The sequence below is a fragment of the Calonectris borealis genome, chromosome 3 (genome assembly GCF_964195595.1).
Source record: "Calonectris borealis chromosome 3, bCalBor7.hap1.2, whole genome shotgun sequence".
NCBI classification, from domain to species: Eukaryota; Metazoa; Chordata; class Aves; order Procellariiformes; family Procellariidae; genus Calonectris; species Calonectris borealis.
Window position 1 is genome coordinate 84,386,467 of NC_134314.1, and position 18,801 is coordinate 84,405,267.

General features: G+C 44.4%; 1 protein-coding gene across 1 annotated transcript in view; it reads left to right on the plus strand.

Annotated features, from left to right (window-relative positions):
- Positions 1-5,688: 5,688 nt before the first annotated feature.
- SLC35F3 (solute carrier family 35 member F3) overlaps positions 5,689-18,801 on the plus strand; it is a 71,502-nt gene continuing 58,389 nt past the window's right edge. Inside the window, exon 1 of the mRNA XM_075146460.1 lies at positions 5,689-7,920. Within this exon, the coding sequence (XP_075002561.1) occupies positions 7,845-7,920 (76 nt within the window). The 5' untranslated portion in view covers positions 5,689-7,844. The remainder of the gene's footprint in view (positions 7,921-18,801) is intronic.

The window sequence follows — 18,801 nt, forward strand, 5'->3', positions numbered from 1 at the left end:
GCTGTGGTTCCCCTGTATCTGCTGAAATCAAAGGCAATCTATTAGACCATCTCATCAATATCTGGTCAGTATGTATGAAATTTTTTAGAGCTAAGATGATACTCACTGAATTTCCAATCTGAAGAATTAAAAAACCCCACAAGGTTTTTGCTTATTTTAGACTAAATAAATTCATCAAATAGAGAACATAATGTTACCATCCTGCCTTGTTTATTCAAAGTATTTCTGTTGGAAAAAACTTCCAGTTTTCTTCAGTCTCATGACTGTTTTTTGAGGGCTACCACAAACATAATGTTACAGTCTAAGTAAAAGACTGAATTCAGTGCAATATATTTGGGGTAGATTATACTCTTTGCTGCCTGTGCATTCATCTGACATGGCTGCACTGAAATCTGTGAATTATTCTAGTTTTACATTGTTTTGAATCTCCTGACTGTATCCATGGTCCTTCATATAAAGTACCTCCTTTCCAGAGGGACACAGCAGCCCTCCTAACTTTACAGCCACAACTTCAAGCTCGTTTCCCATCTTTAACCCCGCTCTCCAATCAAAACTGCCATGGCCTTGGAGCAGCCCAAAGGACTTAAACTTTCTCCGTGGTGTTTCCCATGAATATGAGGCAGTATACCTTTGCTGTGGTATCCATCTGACATTGTATTGTTCAGCAATGCACTTGTGAGGTTAAAATCGTTCACTCTGTAAAGATATATAAGATTATTAATCAATTTATGAACATCTAGAATATTAAGAGAGGTACTTCTTGGTCTACAAAATTTCGCTGTCATTTCAAAAACTCAGGTTTAGTGTATGACCCAAGATTTTAATTATTCTTGCACTAGTGACAGATGGCAGTAACAATACATTCACCCTCTGCACTAGTAATAAATTCATCCTCTTTCTTAAGAAAGCGTGATAAATTATAAATAGTAAGCCTGTTAGATATATTCCAAGTGTTTAATAACAATAATGCTTGGCTGTTCTCAGGGCTTTTCAGCATAGAATCTCAAAAGCACATTAAGGAAGTAGCTAAATTATGTCCCAGGGTACTCATGAGTAACTTGTGGCAGAAACTTAACTCACGCCTTGCATCACGATAATGGCAGAGCCTGAAATGGAGTGGGAGGATCGCACTGCCACTGCTCGTAGTGCACACCAGTTGGTACTTCTAGATTTTATCATAGGCATTCCCACCCCAGCGTTCTCTCCCTTTTCGTTTTCCCAGTATCTGAAGGCAGATACTTTTCTAGGAAGCAGGCTTATATTGCTGTCTCATATTATAATAAAATAGCTGGGGCCCAACTGTATTAATATGTCCCTTAATAGTGGTTGAAAGAAGCAAGAGATGCCCCAAAAAAGAGAGAAGTAGCCAATGGGCTCAAGAAGAAGCAATTAGCCTCTCCAAGGGAGACTGGAGTGATTAGGATTGCAGGGTATGGAGGACATAATTACAAAGCACTTGGTGCTAAAAGGTTCATCCTGTATAATGGCTTTTAAATAAAATCTACACTTGAAGGGGGAACTCAGTGTGCCAAACGGAATGGTTTCTCTGAGGGCAGTCAGCACAGCTACTTACTTTAAGCATTTCAGTGAGATGTCCCAAGAAAATTAACCTGTTGCTTCCAGGGATCTGACTTGCTGCTTCCCGAGAATTAAGCCAGAAGCCTGCTGCACTGGACCTCGCTTGGAGCTCCTGCGAGGAAGCAGGGCAGACTTGGAAAATTTGGGGAGAGGCTGTGCCTAGGGCATTATTTTTCAGCCTCATCTTGAATTCTTCTGGACATAGCACCGATAGTGTTCACAGGCAGAAACTTAAAATCACAGAGCAAAGGGTAGGAGAGCTTGAGAGGTGCACAGCTTCTGGGCAACTACAGCAAATCTACTTTGAAGCTGTAAATTGTGAGGTCTGAGACACCTCCAAAAATCCCAATATTAGCTATTAAGGGTTGTGATGGACAGGAACGATAAAAAAAAGAACCCACGGTTGAATATCTTTTTCTGTTTGTCTGTGTAACTTTATAAGTGGATGTGGCATTCAGTTCATATTGCAAGCTTTTTAGTACTAGCACTGGGAGAAATTTGATGAAGGAAAGACATGAAAGAGGAAAGGAAAAGACAACGCAAAGAAAAAAAAAGAGCAAAAGAAATACTGACATAAAAAGTAAGAAGAAAGACAAAGTGCAGAGTCTACAGAGGAGAACAGGAAAAATGTAATTATTTAAAGTGTTTAAAATCAGTCTTCCTGGTAAAAGGGCAACACAGGAATCAGTCTGGACCTGCTAGCTCTTACGCATCTTTGGATTTTAGATAGGCAGCAATTTTCTTCCCGGCAAATATCTGGCAAGTTATTTATGTAGGCTGAAAACCTCTCCAGTCCACAGGCCACTAGGAGTGCTGGCATCCTACCGAATCTTTGGTTCAAGCAGCTGACAGTAAAACTTAAATTTGACAGACATCATGATTTTCATCTCAGAGCACTGACCATAAAAAGGGTGACTCGAAATACAGAATATATTTGCTCGCAAGTGCCTTTACTGTTATTTTCTGAAAGATCTTTGGATGTTCCTTTTTCATCTCATTTTTTGTTCTTTTCCTGCCTGATACTACTTGGGGAGGCAGTGCAGAGTTCTGTAAATATTCAGGTGAGAAAAAAAATGTGATTCTGTCTTCAGTTCTCATGGTCTCTGCTTGCGTGTTTGAGGCCAGGAGCATATGCTTATTTGCTCAGTCAATTCTGAAAGAACCTTCTCTTTGAGGACAAAAGCTTGCCTCAGATTGAACTTATTTCTTTTCTTTCTGGACCAGAGTCTGAACAATAGATTTTTTAATCCTGTTTTTAGGGTTTAGATTTTTAAATTCTGTTTTTGTATGTTCCAACCTCAGATTTTTTTCACCTGTTTTTTTTACAGTGCTAGAAGTGTGAGCTACTGCCAGACATGGTCTCCGGGCCTTTGCATCTTTACTAGAGGAGTCAGGTCCTCCTAAGCTGGGATGTTACAGCAGTAGAGGTTTAACATGGCTTACACACTGTTTCTGCTGGTGGAAAACATGCACAACTACATTTAAATTCACTGTTATTTGTAGCACTGTATATCTGATCAAATTTGAAGAGAAGGCATTCAGGTAGAGCAGTAATTCTATAGCAGTCTCTTTCGGTACAGTCTGGCAGGTGCCAGACAGGTGTTAATCCCTCCTCTTCCCTTCACTGCTTTGCTCCGTGAAATCAGGACATGATGCTGAAAGTAACTGAACTGTTTTGGAATAGGGAAGATTGGAAAGACGTTGTCCTTACAGCTAGGCAGAGAAAGACTGTATGTAAATTTGACAAAAATGTGAATTTGTTCTGAGTGGAGGTTGTGAATGTAGGAGGCGTGCAAACAGAATAGTGGTGGATGGTCACCAGACAGCGCATCTAAATGCAGATTTCAGAATGATTGCAGGACAGCAAATATCCCTTCCAAAACAGCTATTATTTGTGTTGGAAATGTGCTTTTGACATCTATGGGTTTTTAGTTGGGAAATAAAAGCAGATTAGAAAGTTATTAGATGGTAGCCAAACAAAACTAACACAGCATTCAAGTAGAACAAGCTCCTCACAAACAGACTAATAATTATTTGTGGAGAATATTCACCAAATAACTTCAAATAAACTAGAGGAAAGAATGCTCTGTTCCTGACAGATTGTGGGCAGTGTAGGTTTCGTGCATGTATTTGACTCCTGGCAGAAGAATTCATTCTGGCATGAGATGGAGCCTATTAGGAAATTGGCTACACAAATAAAAGTCCACACTCCATTTCCTTTAGGGTTGCTAAGCACAACAATTATTGCCCTCAGTGGTAAGGCAAGCACTTGAATTAATAAATGTCCTATTAATGAGTACACTAAACACAAAAATGTCTGAACTGGAAAAATACCAACTGTGCACGTTACCAACTGGGCATGTGTTTCATGTTGGTTAAACAAACTAGCTAATAGGATAAAAGTCAAAGGTTGAAGCACACATAACTATGAGAATTTAGTTTTGTCTTGAATCTACCTTTCTATGTCAATAAGAAATCTTTCAGAAAAGTGGTGATGATACGTGAACTTAAAAGCAGTGCGGTGCGGAGTGTTAGCACACTCGTATATGGGTTTATGTGTAAAAAACCCAACCCAACGACTATAATTTCTTAATCTAAAATGAAGAAGGGTAACCGACTGTAACAAAACCGGTTCCATCAAACAACAAATTCTACAAATTCCTCAAACTGAGCAAATTCTAACTATCTCATCCTGGATTTTTAATCCAACCTTGCCTTTTTCACATGAAGTGTCCTTGCTCTTGATCGGAAATAAAAGTCTGCTTTCTCCAGTTCTCAAGCTTTGAGACTGCCCTCTCCACATTTGTAAGCTGTCTGCAGCCCAGACATCCGCCAGCTTCTCCTCTGTTGCCTCTTGAATATGGGAGTGGTGGTGTAAAGGAAAAAAGCCATAAATTTGACTTGAAATTTTACCCTGAGTGCATCAGTTTTGCATTGCTTATACTGTAAGATGCTTACTGTAAATTAAATTAAATGTAATCCAGCAGCAAATGTGTTAAGGCTTAGGGAGGCGGGGAGGCTGCAGAGTGATACAAGTTACAGAAAGTAACAAGCCTGCTGCCAAATGCAGCTCTCACTCTAAAGAATACAGTCCTCAGGCACCCTAGTCTTCAGTAAACAAACACAACTTTTTGTTACCGTGATATGTGGCTGATATTTTTATGCACAGCGTAAGACAGGGGCCTAGCATGGATCTCTGGTGTGAGTGTGTGCGCCTGTAAGGGCAGCAAGAGAAATCGGAGACTGACGGAGTTAACATGCTCTGGGACCAGGGTCGAGCAGAGCCCTATGAGACTGCATCAGCCCCAATGAGCTGTACTTCACACACGCATTGGGCAAAAGATTTCCAACAGCCCGCAAGTCATTGGATGTCCTATCCCCAGTTTGAAACCAGTCCTAGTTGGATATTAATTGTCCTCAGTGCCTTTGAAAGCTTCTCTGAGGTGAATAAACTGAACACTGAAGAGTCTTGAGTGCTGTGGTAGTGCAAAGCACGAGGAAGGAAGGAGGACAGGAGGTTTGAAGGCTTAGATGCCTCCTAGCTCTCTCGCAGCACCAGCGGTGCGGCCGTCTCTGCTGAGCAGTGCGCTTGGACGCCAGCCTCACCTAGGCAAGCAGAGGTCCAGCCAGACGCAGGAGATCGTTACTGCCATACAAGTCTTTGACGTTTGGAGTTCTAGGCTTAAATAAAACATTGCAAGCCTGAAACATGTTAACAACTCTACAAATCCTGCAATATCAAATATATGCAGAGTTAAAAAAACATGCCATCAAAAAGAAAAAGATTGTCTTGTTTTCAATGTGATTGTCTAGGTGAGCAGCACCATCCTTTAAAAAATAAGAGAGCATAAACCTTGCAGAAAGGAAAGAGTATAAGTGCCCAGCAACAAAGATCCTTTTAATAATATCCTTTTAATTCTTATGAATGTCCCATTGATTACAAGATATAGCCAGTAAAGAAGTCTGATTGTCCCGCCTTGCACAGCCATTGACCTCTAGGAAAAGTAGGTGAAATTTGGATGTAAAATGCTGATTTAGTAGTTTGCTGGTTACATAGCAGAGGCTTAGATGATCCCGGAAGGTAAGCTCAGAGCAGAAGTTGGACAGGGTTATCTGGGTTCTGTTCCTCACTGATGTTACTTGGTCATCTGAGTCTGAGGGAGTCGCTTACATTCTGTGGCTGTATTTTACCCACCGGTGAGCCTGAAGTTTCTTCACAGAGGCAACGTAGAATGAATTAATATTTTAAAATGTGCTTTGAAATCCTCAGATAAAAGGCACTGCAACATGGCAAAATACTTCCTGGACAGAACCATCTGAGGTGAGATCTGCCTCTTTTTACGTAACTTCTTTCAAAGATCAGAAACTAATTGGACTCCGAGATGAAAAAGTGCAGTGAAACAAGATCGACCCACAGTTCCCAACATGCCTATGATCTGTAACATCATAGGAAGCTGAATGGATCAGATAATTCTACTAAGAAGGCCTGGGAATAACCATGAAAGCAATTTTTTTTTTTTTTTGACCAAGCCGAGCTTTTGTGGTCTTAGCACTGAGCACATGAACATACTCTCCAGAAGGATCACTTTGAAAGAAGCCTAATGATTTTTTTAATAAAGCTCATCCCAAAGGCTGACGAGGAAGAGGCATAGGAAATGCAAACCACCCCTGAGCTTCATCAGACTGCACATCACCAGGTGACACCTGTGCAAACTAACAGTCCGGATCTGACCCACAAAGAAAGCTCTCCTCTTAAATATATAAGAGCTGTCCAGATGGCACAAGTAAGGTGATGTTTTCCCACAGTTTGCTGAACAGTCTGTTGGGGCTGCTTTTCAATAGCTAGTGTTTATATAATTAACAAATACTTTGGAATGTTTGTGGAGTATTGATGGCTGCCTGGTCTTGTTTGCAAAGTACACTCATTTTAATTTGACCAAATCTTAAGAAATGTTGAGTATTTGCATCTTTGTCTGCTGACGCATCTTGTATTTGAACCTGGTAAATGTGCCAGGTATTTTCATATCCACAGAAAAAATCACTAGAATTAAAGGGTGTTGAGCTCACTGTGCTCAGCATCTTGTGAAAGCTGATTCTTTGCTTATAGTGATATAATCTTTTTTAGATGTTTCATATTCATTCATTAGAATCTGTTCTCTCCTGGATCCACTTGCATTAAATCCTGTTAATACCAGTTAGACTTCTGCGTCTCGACATAAGGGTAAATCTACCACACATTGGTATGTCATGACTGGGAGTCGTAAAATTATTTGTGGGGGAAAAAAAAACAAAACAACTTGCTACATATGAGCAGCATCCAGTTATAAAATACCACATTTTATCTAACTTGTGTGTAGGTATGGAGGTGTTTTGTTTCATGCCTCAAAAAGAAGTTGGTAAGCTGTGTTAAGAAAGCTGTAGAGTATGCTACTGCAAGTATTGGAATATTATTGATAAATCAATGGTGTATCCTCATCTTGAATGCTGTGTCTAATTTTGGTCTCCCTCTTGGAAAGGACACAGCAGGAACAGAAAGGCTGTGGAAAGGGTGGTGGAAATTACTAAAGGCACGGGTGAGAATCGACCCAGAATAGTGAGCGGACTTGAAGGAGAATAAAGGAGGGATATAACATGGGCAAATAAAAAAAATGGTTTGTAGAGTGTAAATTATCCGTCCCCGTAAGACAGTAAGAAGGGAACGAAGGAGACCACGAAAAGCCAGGAGCCCTTTTCGTGCGGTGCAGCAGCCCAGCGCCAGCAGAAATCGCCGGCGCCGGGAGCCCGGCCCGCTCCGGGAAGCCCCGGCACAGCAGCGGGGAGCAGGAGCGGTGTCCGCAGCCGCATTACGGTGCGGGCTCCCTGCGTGCTCTGCCGGAGCGGTGCCCGGGAAGGCGCCCGCGGCCCGGGAGCGAGGCACGCCGCGGACTGGCGCTGCGAGGCCGGACGGCGGGGCAGGCGCCGCCCGGGGGCTCGGCAGCGACCCTCGCCGCGGTGTCCGGGCGCCACCCCCCCCGACCCGGGGGGCGGCCCCGGGAGCCCTGGGGGCGGGCGGGGGGGGCCGTGCCGGTGACGTCGGGTTTGCAGCAGCCCCGAGCGGCAGCGGACGGGCGGGCGAGCCCCAGCCCCCGCCGCCGCCGCCGCCCGGTGCTGCGGCAGAGGGCGGCGGGCCGGGAGCCGTACCGGGGGAGCGCCGCCGAGGAGGGCTCCGGCGGCGCCAGGATGTAGGCGCGGGGCGGCGGGGAGCTGCCGCCGGCGACGGGCTCGCCATGAAGAAGCACTCGGCCAGAGTGGCCCCCCTCAGCGCCTGCAACAGCCCCGTCCTCACCCTCACCAAAGTGGAAGGTAAACGACGACCCCGCGAGCGGGACGGGGGTACCACCGCGGGGATATCCCGGGGAGAGCGGGTATCGTGACGGGGGATGCTCCGGGGAGACTGGGTACCGTGACGGGGGATGCTCCGGGGAGACTGGGTATCATGACGGGGGATGCTCCAGGGAGGCTGGGTACCGCGACGGGGGATGCTCCAGGGAGACAGGGTACCGCGACAGGGGATGCTCCGGGGCGCGGTGCCGGGGCGATGCCTCGGCAGCGGGAGAGCTGCGCGACCCGTGGGCGGGCGGCGGGGACCCCCGCCACCCGCCCACGGGTCACGCAGCTCCCCTGCCGCCGAGCATCGCCAGCGCCACTCCCGCCCCACTCTGCTCCAGCTCCTTCCTCCCCCATGCTCCAGGGGCAGAGGTCTTCTCCTGGAGCTCCCCTTGGGGCCCAGGAGTGACCTCCAAGCCCCTGGGCAAGCACCTGCCAGGCGAGACCCCCAGCAGGAGGAAGGGAGGATGCTGGACAGATTTGACCCCCAATGGGAGGGACACAGCCCTGTGTCCCAACCATCTGTCCTCACCTCTGGCTGCCACTCCAGCTGCATGGTAGTGGTGAGTTTGGGGCTCTGTGGCCGGGAGGGACATTAGGAGCCCAACAGCAGTAGGGGGTTGGCAGACCTTCAGGGACTACGGGGACCTTTGGAGACTTTCAGGGACCCTGGCTGGGGACCTTGGAAAGGCTAGTGATGTGCTCAGGAGGGTCTCCCAGAGAGCTCTGAATCTCTGGGCATAGCTGGTGGGGGAGGTCTGGAGTGAGGAGCTGCGATCTTGGGTAGAAACCTGTAGGCCATGTCCTAGAGAGGCAGAGCAGGGTGGGGTGGAGGGGGGGATGCAGAGGCAGGAGGAACAGAAGGAGGGTGCAGGTCAGGAAGAGGAGCCCACCTGAGGGGTGGATATGGAGCTCAGTTCCTAAAAGAAGTGCAAAGAGAAAGCCACTGGTTTGGGGGATCCACTGGGGGATGTGGATGAGAAAATGGGGTTGGCTGAGAGGAATGGAGAGAGGAGAGGGAGAAAGGGGTGAGCAAGATGAGGCAAAGAGGAAGAACAAATCAAAAAAGGGAATGATTGAACAGCAAGAGGTAAAATATGAATGTGAGACTCCATAGAAAGCTCATGAAGAAGAAAAAAAGTAATATTGAAAAACTGAGGAACAAAGAAGGGAAAAGAAAAAATGGTAGCAATAGCTCTGTGGAGGAGAAAGTGAGAAAATGCAGAAATGCCCAAGACGGGGAAAGGAGCTAAAATCAGCAAGTAAAAGTGGAAAATCAGGAGTACCTGAAGGTTGTTATTTCAGTTCATGGAGAATACAGCTGTTGCATTCCCCCAACATAAAAACCACCTGCTGCAGAGATAGGAAAAGGGATCTCAGTTTTCTGACTGAAAGAAGAGCAGGCCTGATCTTCATTACACTAAAATTAGAATTAAAAAAAGCCCTTGGAGTTAGCCCCGTGCACAGTAGAGAGTTTCTCCCAAGGTTTGCATTGGAGGCTTCTCTGGGCAGGGAGCACGTCTCCCTTTCTTTTGGTGCACTGCACATGCTTTATGAATCATAAATAATAATAACCCACCAGGTTCCAGCTTTCAAATGTGGGTCATCTCATTCCTCTCCTGCCAGTTCAAATACAGTTTATTACCTACCTTCTATAAAAACAGAAGCAGCACAGTCTTCCCCTGTGCCATAAAATTGAATCCTGTCAAGCATTTCCCTGTCCGCTCTGCATACCAGCTCTCAGATACCCTACTGCCGCCCAGCAGGGACTTTGTTGACCTAGTTGGACTTTTCCTTCTTTACTGCAGATTCTTTTTTCCTTTATCATCAACGGCAAAATCTAAATTGCCAGTTGGCAATTACCAATTGGTGTATGATAGGGCCCAGAGGTTGTACAGAGGCTGGTAAGAGTTTCCTTTGCAAAGGAAACAGATTGGCTTTGTTTGAGAGCTTCTCTTTCCAAATCAATTGACAACATTTCCTTTCAGACTAGTATTGACTAATTTTGCCAGCTGGTGTTTACAGCCATATAAAAAGCCAAGATGTAGATATAGGCAAAAATAAAGTGAGGCAGTGGGCATAGTGTGGACTGCTCGCTTCCCTTGGTCTGCCTGCCGTACCTCTGGCAAAGATTTACCTTCCTAAAGTTCTCTGGTAGCCCAAGTCCCTTGCAAAGGCATAGCCAATGCTGCAAGAGCAAGAAAGCAAAAACTTTCCTCTGCTTCGTAGTTATGATTATTTTCTCCCCTATCAACCACCATTAAAGCATTTCAAGGATCTTTGGCAGAACCACTAGGAATATGTTTCACTCTAGGATAGTTAGCCAAGAGGAGCCTTTCATTGATATGCATTGCTGTAAAGCCTTCCAGCATTCCCACTATTTTCCTCTCGGTGCAGTAGCTTCTTTGCTTTAAAAGGGAGATAAGGACTCTGTGCACCTTCAGAAGCGTGACTGCCATTTCGAATTATTTCAGAGATTGAATCATCAGTATGCACTGAGCCTGCTGTACCAGCACTTTTCAAGACAACTGTATCTACATGCATCACTCAGGCAGGCAGTAACCATACCATGTGTTTTCTGTGCCTGGTACCATTACACACACTTCGCATTTTGAGAAATGTAGGCTCGGTGCCTGCTTTATGTTTGTCCATCTCTCTGTTGTTATTTTTCTCACCAGTTTCCATCCATACTGCAGTGGCCATTCCTCTCAGACCAGCCAGTTGGCTGGTTTCACCCTGAAAGCACAGTGTACTTTGAGGACTGACTTCCCTTCCCTGGGAAGGTTAGTATTTCCATCCCCGCTCTGCATCTTGGGATCTTCCAGAGATAGGTGACATCAACTTTCATGAGGAGCTGCAGGACAATCACCTTACCAGAGAAAATCCATCTTCTACTTAATTAGCCCCTACTTAGAGCTCCTTATTCCCAGGCTTCCAGCACCAAAGAAATGGTATTGCAGCCTCCCCATATAGCATGTTTCCTCTACACTATTCTGTCGGGAAGAGTGACTGGTGATATTCAAAGTTGCTTATAATGCAAATGATACCTCTCTGCTTTTATGTATTACACGTAAATATCTAAACTGAGTTGCTGTGGAACCAGATTCTGCTACATGCTCAGCTGGAGTAACCTTGTCTGCATCACTGGAGTTGCAGGGAATTTGTACAAGTGCAAATGAGAAATGAATTTGGCCTTTAATATATTGCCTGCCTGCAGGGAATTCACCACAAGCGTATCAACACTGTAATCACTTTAATAATAAATCTTTTTCACTTCTTTAGCAAGCACAAACTGAAGATCCCAAGCGCAGCAAAAACTTTCACGAGTGGCAGTTGCTTCCTTAAGATACGTGATTCTTTTTATCCTCATTTTGCAGATGGGGCAGCCGAAAAACTGCAGAATGAAGCAACTTGTCTAAAAACAAGCAGCACATCTTTTCACAGAGCAGGCGAGAAAAGACTTACAATAGATATGAATAGATCCCCAAACTTCCCACACGTGTGTTCTGGCCGTGGGATGGCACTGCCACGAATGGATGCAATAGAGGTGCGAGAGGACTTCTTTTACTGAAATCAATTACTTCAGGTTCCTACTAAAACTTCCTTTTTGGGAAATAAGTTGAAATGCTGCATAAATATATCTACGGATAAATACTGTGTAACTATTAGCAGTGTTCTGCTAGGTTTTGGTAGTCAGGCAACGCTTGTTTGTAGGCTGAGCACTAGGACAGACCCTGTGAAAATTTCACCCAGGAGTTAGCATTTGTGGAAGCAAGAAATGTGCCCACTGGTCTTGTTTATGTGAGAACTGTACATTATAGAAATATGCAGTGCTCATGCGTTCTAGAAAACAGAAGCAGCTGGAGAGCAGGAGAGGCCGGTGGTTCGGTGGCCCAGCCAGGGCTGTGGGTTTGTGTGTGCTTCCCCACTGAAGTGGCCTTTGCGAGGAATGCGTGCTGGCTTCTGCAGGGAATAATTTGCAAAATGTTCACTTTTGATCAGCCTGTCTTCCTGCACAGAAGACAGTCTTAGGTGTGAACATGCACGATTAGGGCAGAGACCATCAAACCCACCTTGTGCTTTCTCCATCGTTGTGGTAGCAGCTTTCGCTCACTCCTGACCGGAGCTGGGATGGAGTGAATGATCTAGCGGTGAAGGTAATGGTAACAAGTTTGCATGCAGCTACCGGAATGAATGGGGGTGTGAATGTGCTGTGTGTCTGCTTCTCCATGGTACCTGCCAGCAGGTTATTACAGGGTAAAGTCAATGTGACTTGCTCCCCTGATGGAAAAGTGGTACCCTCTTCCATGTTTACTGTGGGTACTGAGTGTTAAGTGCACCTAGGCAGTAATTACACGCTGGCTTTGCCCCAGGGCAATTCCTATTCCTTGCAGTATTTTCAGTTAACACAACAGCGTATTTGAGCAGATATCCAAGATCTTGTTCCAAAGGCGTGAGGAGATTCTTGTTGCATAACACCTGGCTCTCTTCCCAAATGGTACCGTGCTTTCGTAGGCTTTAAACAGCCTCAGAATGAGCCACTCTTAGCTGTGCTAGCCTTACTCACTGGGGATTCCCACCAGCTCATCTTTGGTCCTGTCCCACTGGTTATTTTGTATACCATCTCGCCTGTGCAAACTCATAAGCTATAGGTATGGAGGTGAACTCATTACTTCTGCACCGAATGTCCCCTCCCCAAATGATACAAAAATAAAATGACACCATTTTGATGTTACTAAATGCCAGAGCAGGAGCTTTAATGCATCACGAAACAGAAAGATAAGTTATTAAAGATTTATCTAAGCTTCCTTACTTTAGTGGCTGAAATGAGCCAATATGTACACACTATGGACAAACAATAGTTTCATTTACAGAGGCAGAATTTAAGAATAACAGCAACCATTGGATCATCTTCTCAGACCTTGTGTAGATCACAGGCCATTACATTTCACCCACTTATCCCTAAATGAAGCAAGGAGCATTTTCTAGTCATCTTGAATCAATTGAGCCATTTGCTCTCAAAAAATAAGCAGATTACTAATTTAATTATAGATTTCTCCCATGAGAAGTTGGAACAAGAACTAGTAAAAAATAAGTATTAAGTCACCAGAATGCATCATTCATTGTCTCCTATTTTCATTTTTTAATTCTTGTAAAAGAATATATCAGCATAGATCATAGACTATTTCAGTTGGAAGGGACCGACAACGATCATCTAGTCCAACTGCCTGACCAATTCAGAGCTGACCAAGTTAAAGCATGTTGTTAAGGGCATTGTCCAAATGCCTCTTAAGCACTGACAGGCTTGGGGCATCGACCACCTCTCTAGGAAGCCTGTTCCAGTGTTTGACCACCCTCCCGGTAAAGAAATGCTTCCTAATGTCCAGTCCAAACCTCCCCTGGCGCAGCTTTGAACCATTCCCACACGTCCCATCACTGGACCCCAGGGAGAAGAGCTCAGCACCTCCCTCTCCACGTCCCCTCCTCAGGAAGCTGTAGAGAGCCATGAGGTCACCCCTCAGCCTCCTCCTCTCCAAACTAGACAAGCCCAAAGTCCTTAGCTGCTCCTCATAGGACATTCCTTCCAGCCCTTTCACCAGCTTTGTTGCCCTCCTCTGGATGCATTCAAGGATCTTCACATCGTTCTTAAATTGTGGGGCCCAGAACGGCACACAGTACTCCAGGTGAGGCCGCACCAGTGCTGAATACAGCGGGATAATCACCTCTTTGACCGGCTGGCTGTGCTGTGTTTGATGCACCCCAGGATGCGGTTTGCCCTGTTGGCTGCCAGAAATTTTGTCCCTCTTTCCTAATGGCTGATAATTGTAGACAGTAGGATTTGTAGCATAGAAGCAGTTCAGTATAAGAGCCAGAGTTCAGAAAAGACTAGTAGTTCAACATAAAAGTCTATGATAGCTCAACATGTATTCCCCAGCAATTTCCCAGTTATAAGCCTCATATATAGCATTATTTATGCTGCAGCTTTCCTAGCACATTATACTCAGCACAGCACATTCACTTATGTATGAAGCAGCTCCCTCCACTTGGCTGAAGTACCATCGCCAACCTTTAGTCCACAGCCCAGTTAATCTTTGTTGATTATAAACTGTGAGATGCCACTGCAGACCTGGATAGCATCCTGCGGAAGCAGGAATTTGGCCAATAAAAGAGTAGATTTACTTTGTAATCTTCACTGAGTTTTGCTGATAGCCACTGCAGCATAAGATCAAAGGCAACAGGAAAAAAGGCATTTTTAGCAGTGCAGAGATAGCTTGCTTTTCGGCAGAGCTGCCCACCAAATGTGTTGGCACATGTATTGGAGAAGCCAGGTACTACCTCGGATGTTAACTGCCCAGTTCCAGGAACCTGGATCCACTCTACTTGGACATAATGCAGGGGTACCTAGCCTGGAAATTTTATGAGTCCTACTCAAGGCAAGAATTTTGCCACGGGATCTGGCAAAACATATCTGGTTATACAAAAGTTATATGTTGACTCTTCTTGAAGTAATAGGTATACATTTTGCTCAGTATCACTATTTCTGGCCAAAAACCTCCTCAAATAAAAAAAAAAAAAAGTGAGCCCCGTAAGCCTTGTAATTCAGTCATGGAGAATGCAGAAGTGAGGAAGTATGATCTAGAAATGCCTGTTCCACAATCACCTCAAATTCCCTAGGGCAAGTCTCAGCAAGGATAGTACTGTATTTATGGCTGAAAAAGTCATCCTTCTGTCTTCTGTAGCTGATTGAAACGAGTGAGGAGTAGCAGGCTGCAGAAGCCTTTCCCACTGAAAAGAGGAAGAGGCAAGTATCAGAGAGAAAATAGAAACTAGAATTTTTGCATGTAATGTATTTTTGCTCGGAGTTACACTGAGTGCCTTGGTGCCAACATGTGTCTAGCCAAACCTAGCTTTGTTATCAAAGGAGACCCAGCTTTTGCTGACCTTGCTGGTGACAGGTGAGGAGGCATCCTCTTCTTTCTTCTGGTAGATCCTTCAGCAGCAAATCATGTGGGGACGTCTCTGGATATATGTACGTTACTCCAACCACTGTGAGCATGCTCAAGTCCATGTCAAGTCACTTTAATACCTGCTTATTGGTTGACAGAGAAGAGATGCTCCAACTATCTTGTTCTGAACTTAGGACCTAAAAAAACATTGTGTTTGGGGTTCAACAGCAGGTTAACCCTTTAGCTACTAAGAGAACTATCAATTGGAGTTAGAATTCAGTATGCAAGAAACCAATGGGCTATAGCAAAATCTTCTGTCTAAAACTGTGTTTACTTGAAAGCCAAGCAGCTCTGAATTTTGGAAAGCTCCATAAAGGAGAAAGAACATCATCTTGTTTTTGATAAAAAGCAGCCTCCACAGTTAGCATGAATTTACTTACCTCTTAATATAATACCTGTATATATGTACTGATATAAATGTGCTATTTATATTAGTTTAAGTAGTTGAATTCCCTTGGAGATAAAACTCAAGAAAGACGCGTGGCATTCAAACGCCTGGCTAATTAATACAGTAGTTGCTTGCAGAGAATCCAGTTTGTTTTTTTCACCAGAACAAACAATCATCTCTCAAACCTTTGTTCAGGGTGAAATTTGCACAGACTCTGATTAAAATTTGCCCAGAATGCCGTTTTAGTCATAGCTTATTTTTGTTCTAATGAAAGTTCTGCTTCCACAGAGATGCTGGTCTCCTCAAAGTCAACGGTGAAACTCCCAGTGACCTCGCCAGGTAGCTCACTGTAAGCTTCAGTTCAATTTTTATTCAAGAAAGGAATGCAGAATAATGAGAAAAAAAAATCTCTTTTTCCATACTATCAAGAATATGTATCTCATAATCAGGTTTATTCTTTGCGTGCTTTTATGGCTGTTACTTTCCACTACCACAATGCTGATAGTGTAATAAGCACCCAATATCTTCCATTTTCACTCTGGACTCCAATCATGCATTCTGATAAATAATAAAAAGGACAGTATTTAGGGGAACTCCCCACTCCACAATATGGAACATCATATTTTAATAAGGCCCATTCAAGTGCAGCACTTTTAATAGAATTTCTAAGCAGTTGCCTCTGAAGATAAATTAAATGGATTAAAGTCCAAATTGCTGAAGTATGGAGTTGATAATTTTTCAGCTCTCTCTGTATCAGTAACAGGAATTAGAATATATATTTTGCAGGAAGCCTTGCTGGAGTATTTGACAGAGGTGGAAAGAAATATGTATGCTAAGGAGGAGAATTTAGCGTATCTAAAACAAATATGTGCAAATTATTTAATTCCAACTCTTACTAAGCTTAGGTGTAATATTTAGCACAGGATAAAACAGGAAATAATATATGATAACCATTAGTGATAGCAAATGCGATATCTGTGAGTAATACTTTAGGATTTGAGACTACCTGTTACAAGAAACTTATGCCTATTTGGTACAAGTTAAGCTATATGGATGATCTGGTGGTATCAGTGATACGGGACAGATTTCCACAGGCAAGAGGCAGGAGAATCATCTTGATTGCCTGTGAGCCAATAGACCTATTTCCTACCCTGTTGAAATTAAGGTGAGATGACCAGATAAGTTTGAATATCCTGCATAGATTATCGTAACACTTTTCATAATTAGTTAATTTATGTTATTAATTCCAATAGCAAAAGAGGGTCTGAAATCAGACTGCATTTGTCTTGCTTTGAATCTGTGTTCATGCAGTTTTCCCCAGTTCCAGATACCTACATCCCTTATTCTGTAGCCTCAAGCAAATTCAGACCTTCTGACCTAATAGGTTAATACCCTGGTTTTGTTCTTTAAAATAACCTTTACTGTGGATTTTAAAACTGTCTGCTGTATTGATTTATTCTTAATTTAGTCATGCCATTCCATGATCAAATTAAGTAAAATTATTTTTATCTGTTCCTGTAAAAGCAAAGTATTTCAAGAAAGTGCTTTAAACTTTTACAGTTTCCCAAAAAGCGTCTAAAAATCCATATGTGCAATGCCATTTTGACCAAATATTCTCATTTAAAAACTGATTTAATAAAGGTTCATGGGGTTTTGTAGTTTTTCGATTATGATACATCAATTGGTATTCATTAAAAAATATAATACTGGTCTGTTAGACCTTCAGCACCGACCATGGTTGGAAAGTTGGGGGAATGTGCGCAGACAAACCCACAGTCATTGCAGCACTAAGCGTTGCAGTCCCATCCGCCAGCCACCCATGGGGACTCACAACTTCCCTGTAGGAACCAAAGAGCAACGTCCTCAAAAATCACACTCACAGCCACCATATGGGGCCTGACCAAAGGTCCACCTGTCTCCAGCTCGGTGGAATCGATTGGGAAGGTGTATTTTCTAGCCTGATATGCATCTCTCGCAGTGTGGGTGTGCTGACAGCTGCAGTTTCCCCAGATGTAAGAAACAACTGTTTTCTGCTTTGTTCCTGGTAATTTTTGGCAGTTCTTTTGCTTTTTTGGCTGCTCCTGAACACTGAGTTGCCCTTTTTGTGGAGCAGCCTGTGAAGGGCTGAGGATCCCTGGTGGCAATGGCCAGAGCCCATCGCTGCGTGTGCAGCATGTGAATTATTTACTCCCACCTGCACCTCTTTATCGGCACATTTCTCCATCTGCTGATTTACCACCCAGTCACGTAGCCTGACATCCCTCGCAGCTGGTCCTTAGCCCTGCTGACCTGCCTAACTTCATGTCGTTAGGAAACTTTGTCATCTCATTGCTCGCCCCCTTGCTCCCGTTACCTGTGGTTATGGTGAAGAGTGCAGGTCCCAGAGCAGAGTTCTGCAGAGCTTCAGCTACTTCCCCCGTTGCTGTATTTACTCCTCACTGGTTTTCCTATCTTGTACTGAGCCTCTTATCCATTCCAGCACCTTCCCTGGCTGCTTGTTTTCTCTAAGGCCCTTTGGAGTGGGATTTTGTCAGAAGCCTCTTAAAAACCTGGAAGGAGAAAGTGCATCTCCTTTATCAATGTGCCTGTTGACCCCCGTCAAAGGACACCGGGGGGCTGCAGGATGAATCATCTAGCTTGCCCGGTAGGTAACGCCGAGCAAAGTCCTGTGCTTTATGCCGTGCTAAGATGCCCGTTCCTCGCTATTGCTCATTCTCTCTAGCACTTACGGCTCTGTTTCAGAGTCGAGTTGGCAGCTAAGTGGCTGAACCCTTTCCTTCAAAAAGTGGAGGTGGAGTGTGTGCTCCTCTTCAGGAGCTCAGCGCGTAGAGCAGCCTCCCACCCCCTGTGCTAGAAGAAGCAGGGATCCCATCTGCCCAGGTGGGTGCTCTAATCCGCAGGCCTTCCAAGGCCAGGGGAACTCAGATATCAGCAAAGCTGGTCTGCTCAGAATAGAAGACATCCTTATTTATTGGGAAAGCGTGAAGTGAGGAGGTCATTTGCCCAGAGGAAAAAAAGTGAGGCTCTAGGCCTTGTTCCAATGACTGCTTCAAATACAGAATGGAAATATTTCTTGGAGATGACTCTCTGAGAGTCTGGAGAGATGGAAACTCTCAAATGTGTCTTTGAATGCTGAGAGGGTCTGGGTGTAAGAAAGGCACAAATCTGCTTAGGAGTCATGATGCTTAGGCATGCCCAGGAACAGATTCATTGGTATCTGAGGAGCTCTAGTGGGGTTGGGAGGAGGATACAGCTGATACAAGAAGCCTTGGCAAAGCTAAAGCCAATTTGGAGAAGGAGGGAACGTCCCTTGATGCAGAAGTTAGGCTGTGCGTGTTCTCATTACTGTTCTGTGCAGCAGAGGCATAGGCCTTTGGAAAGGTTGATACAAGGAGATTACTGGCTTCCGAAATGAAATGAAATATTAACAGTTCCTTAAAACCAGCTAATCAGGATGACCTG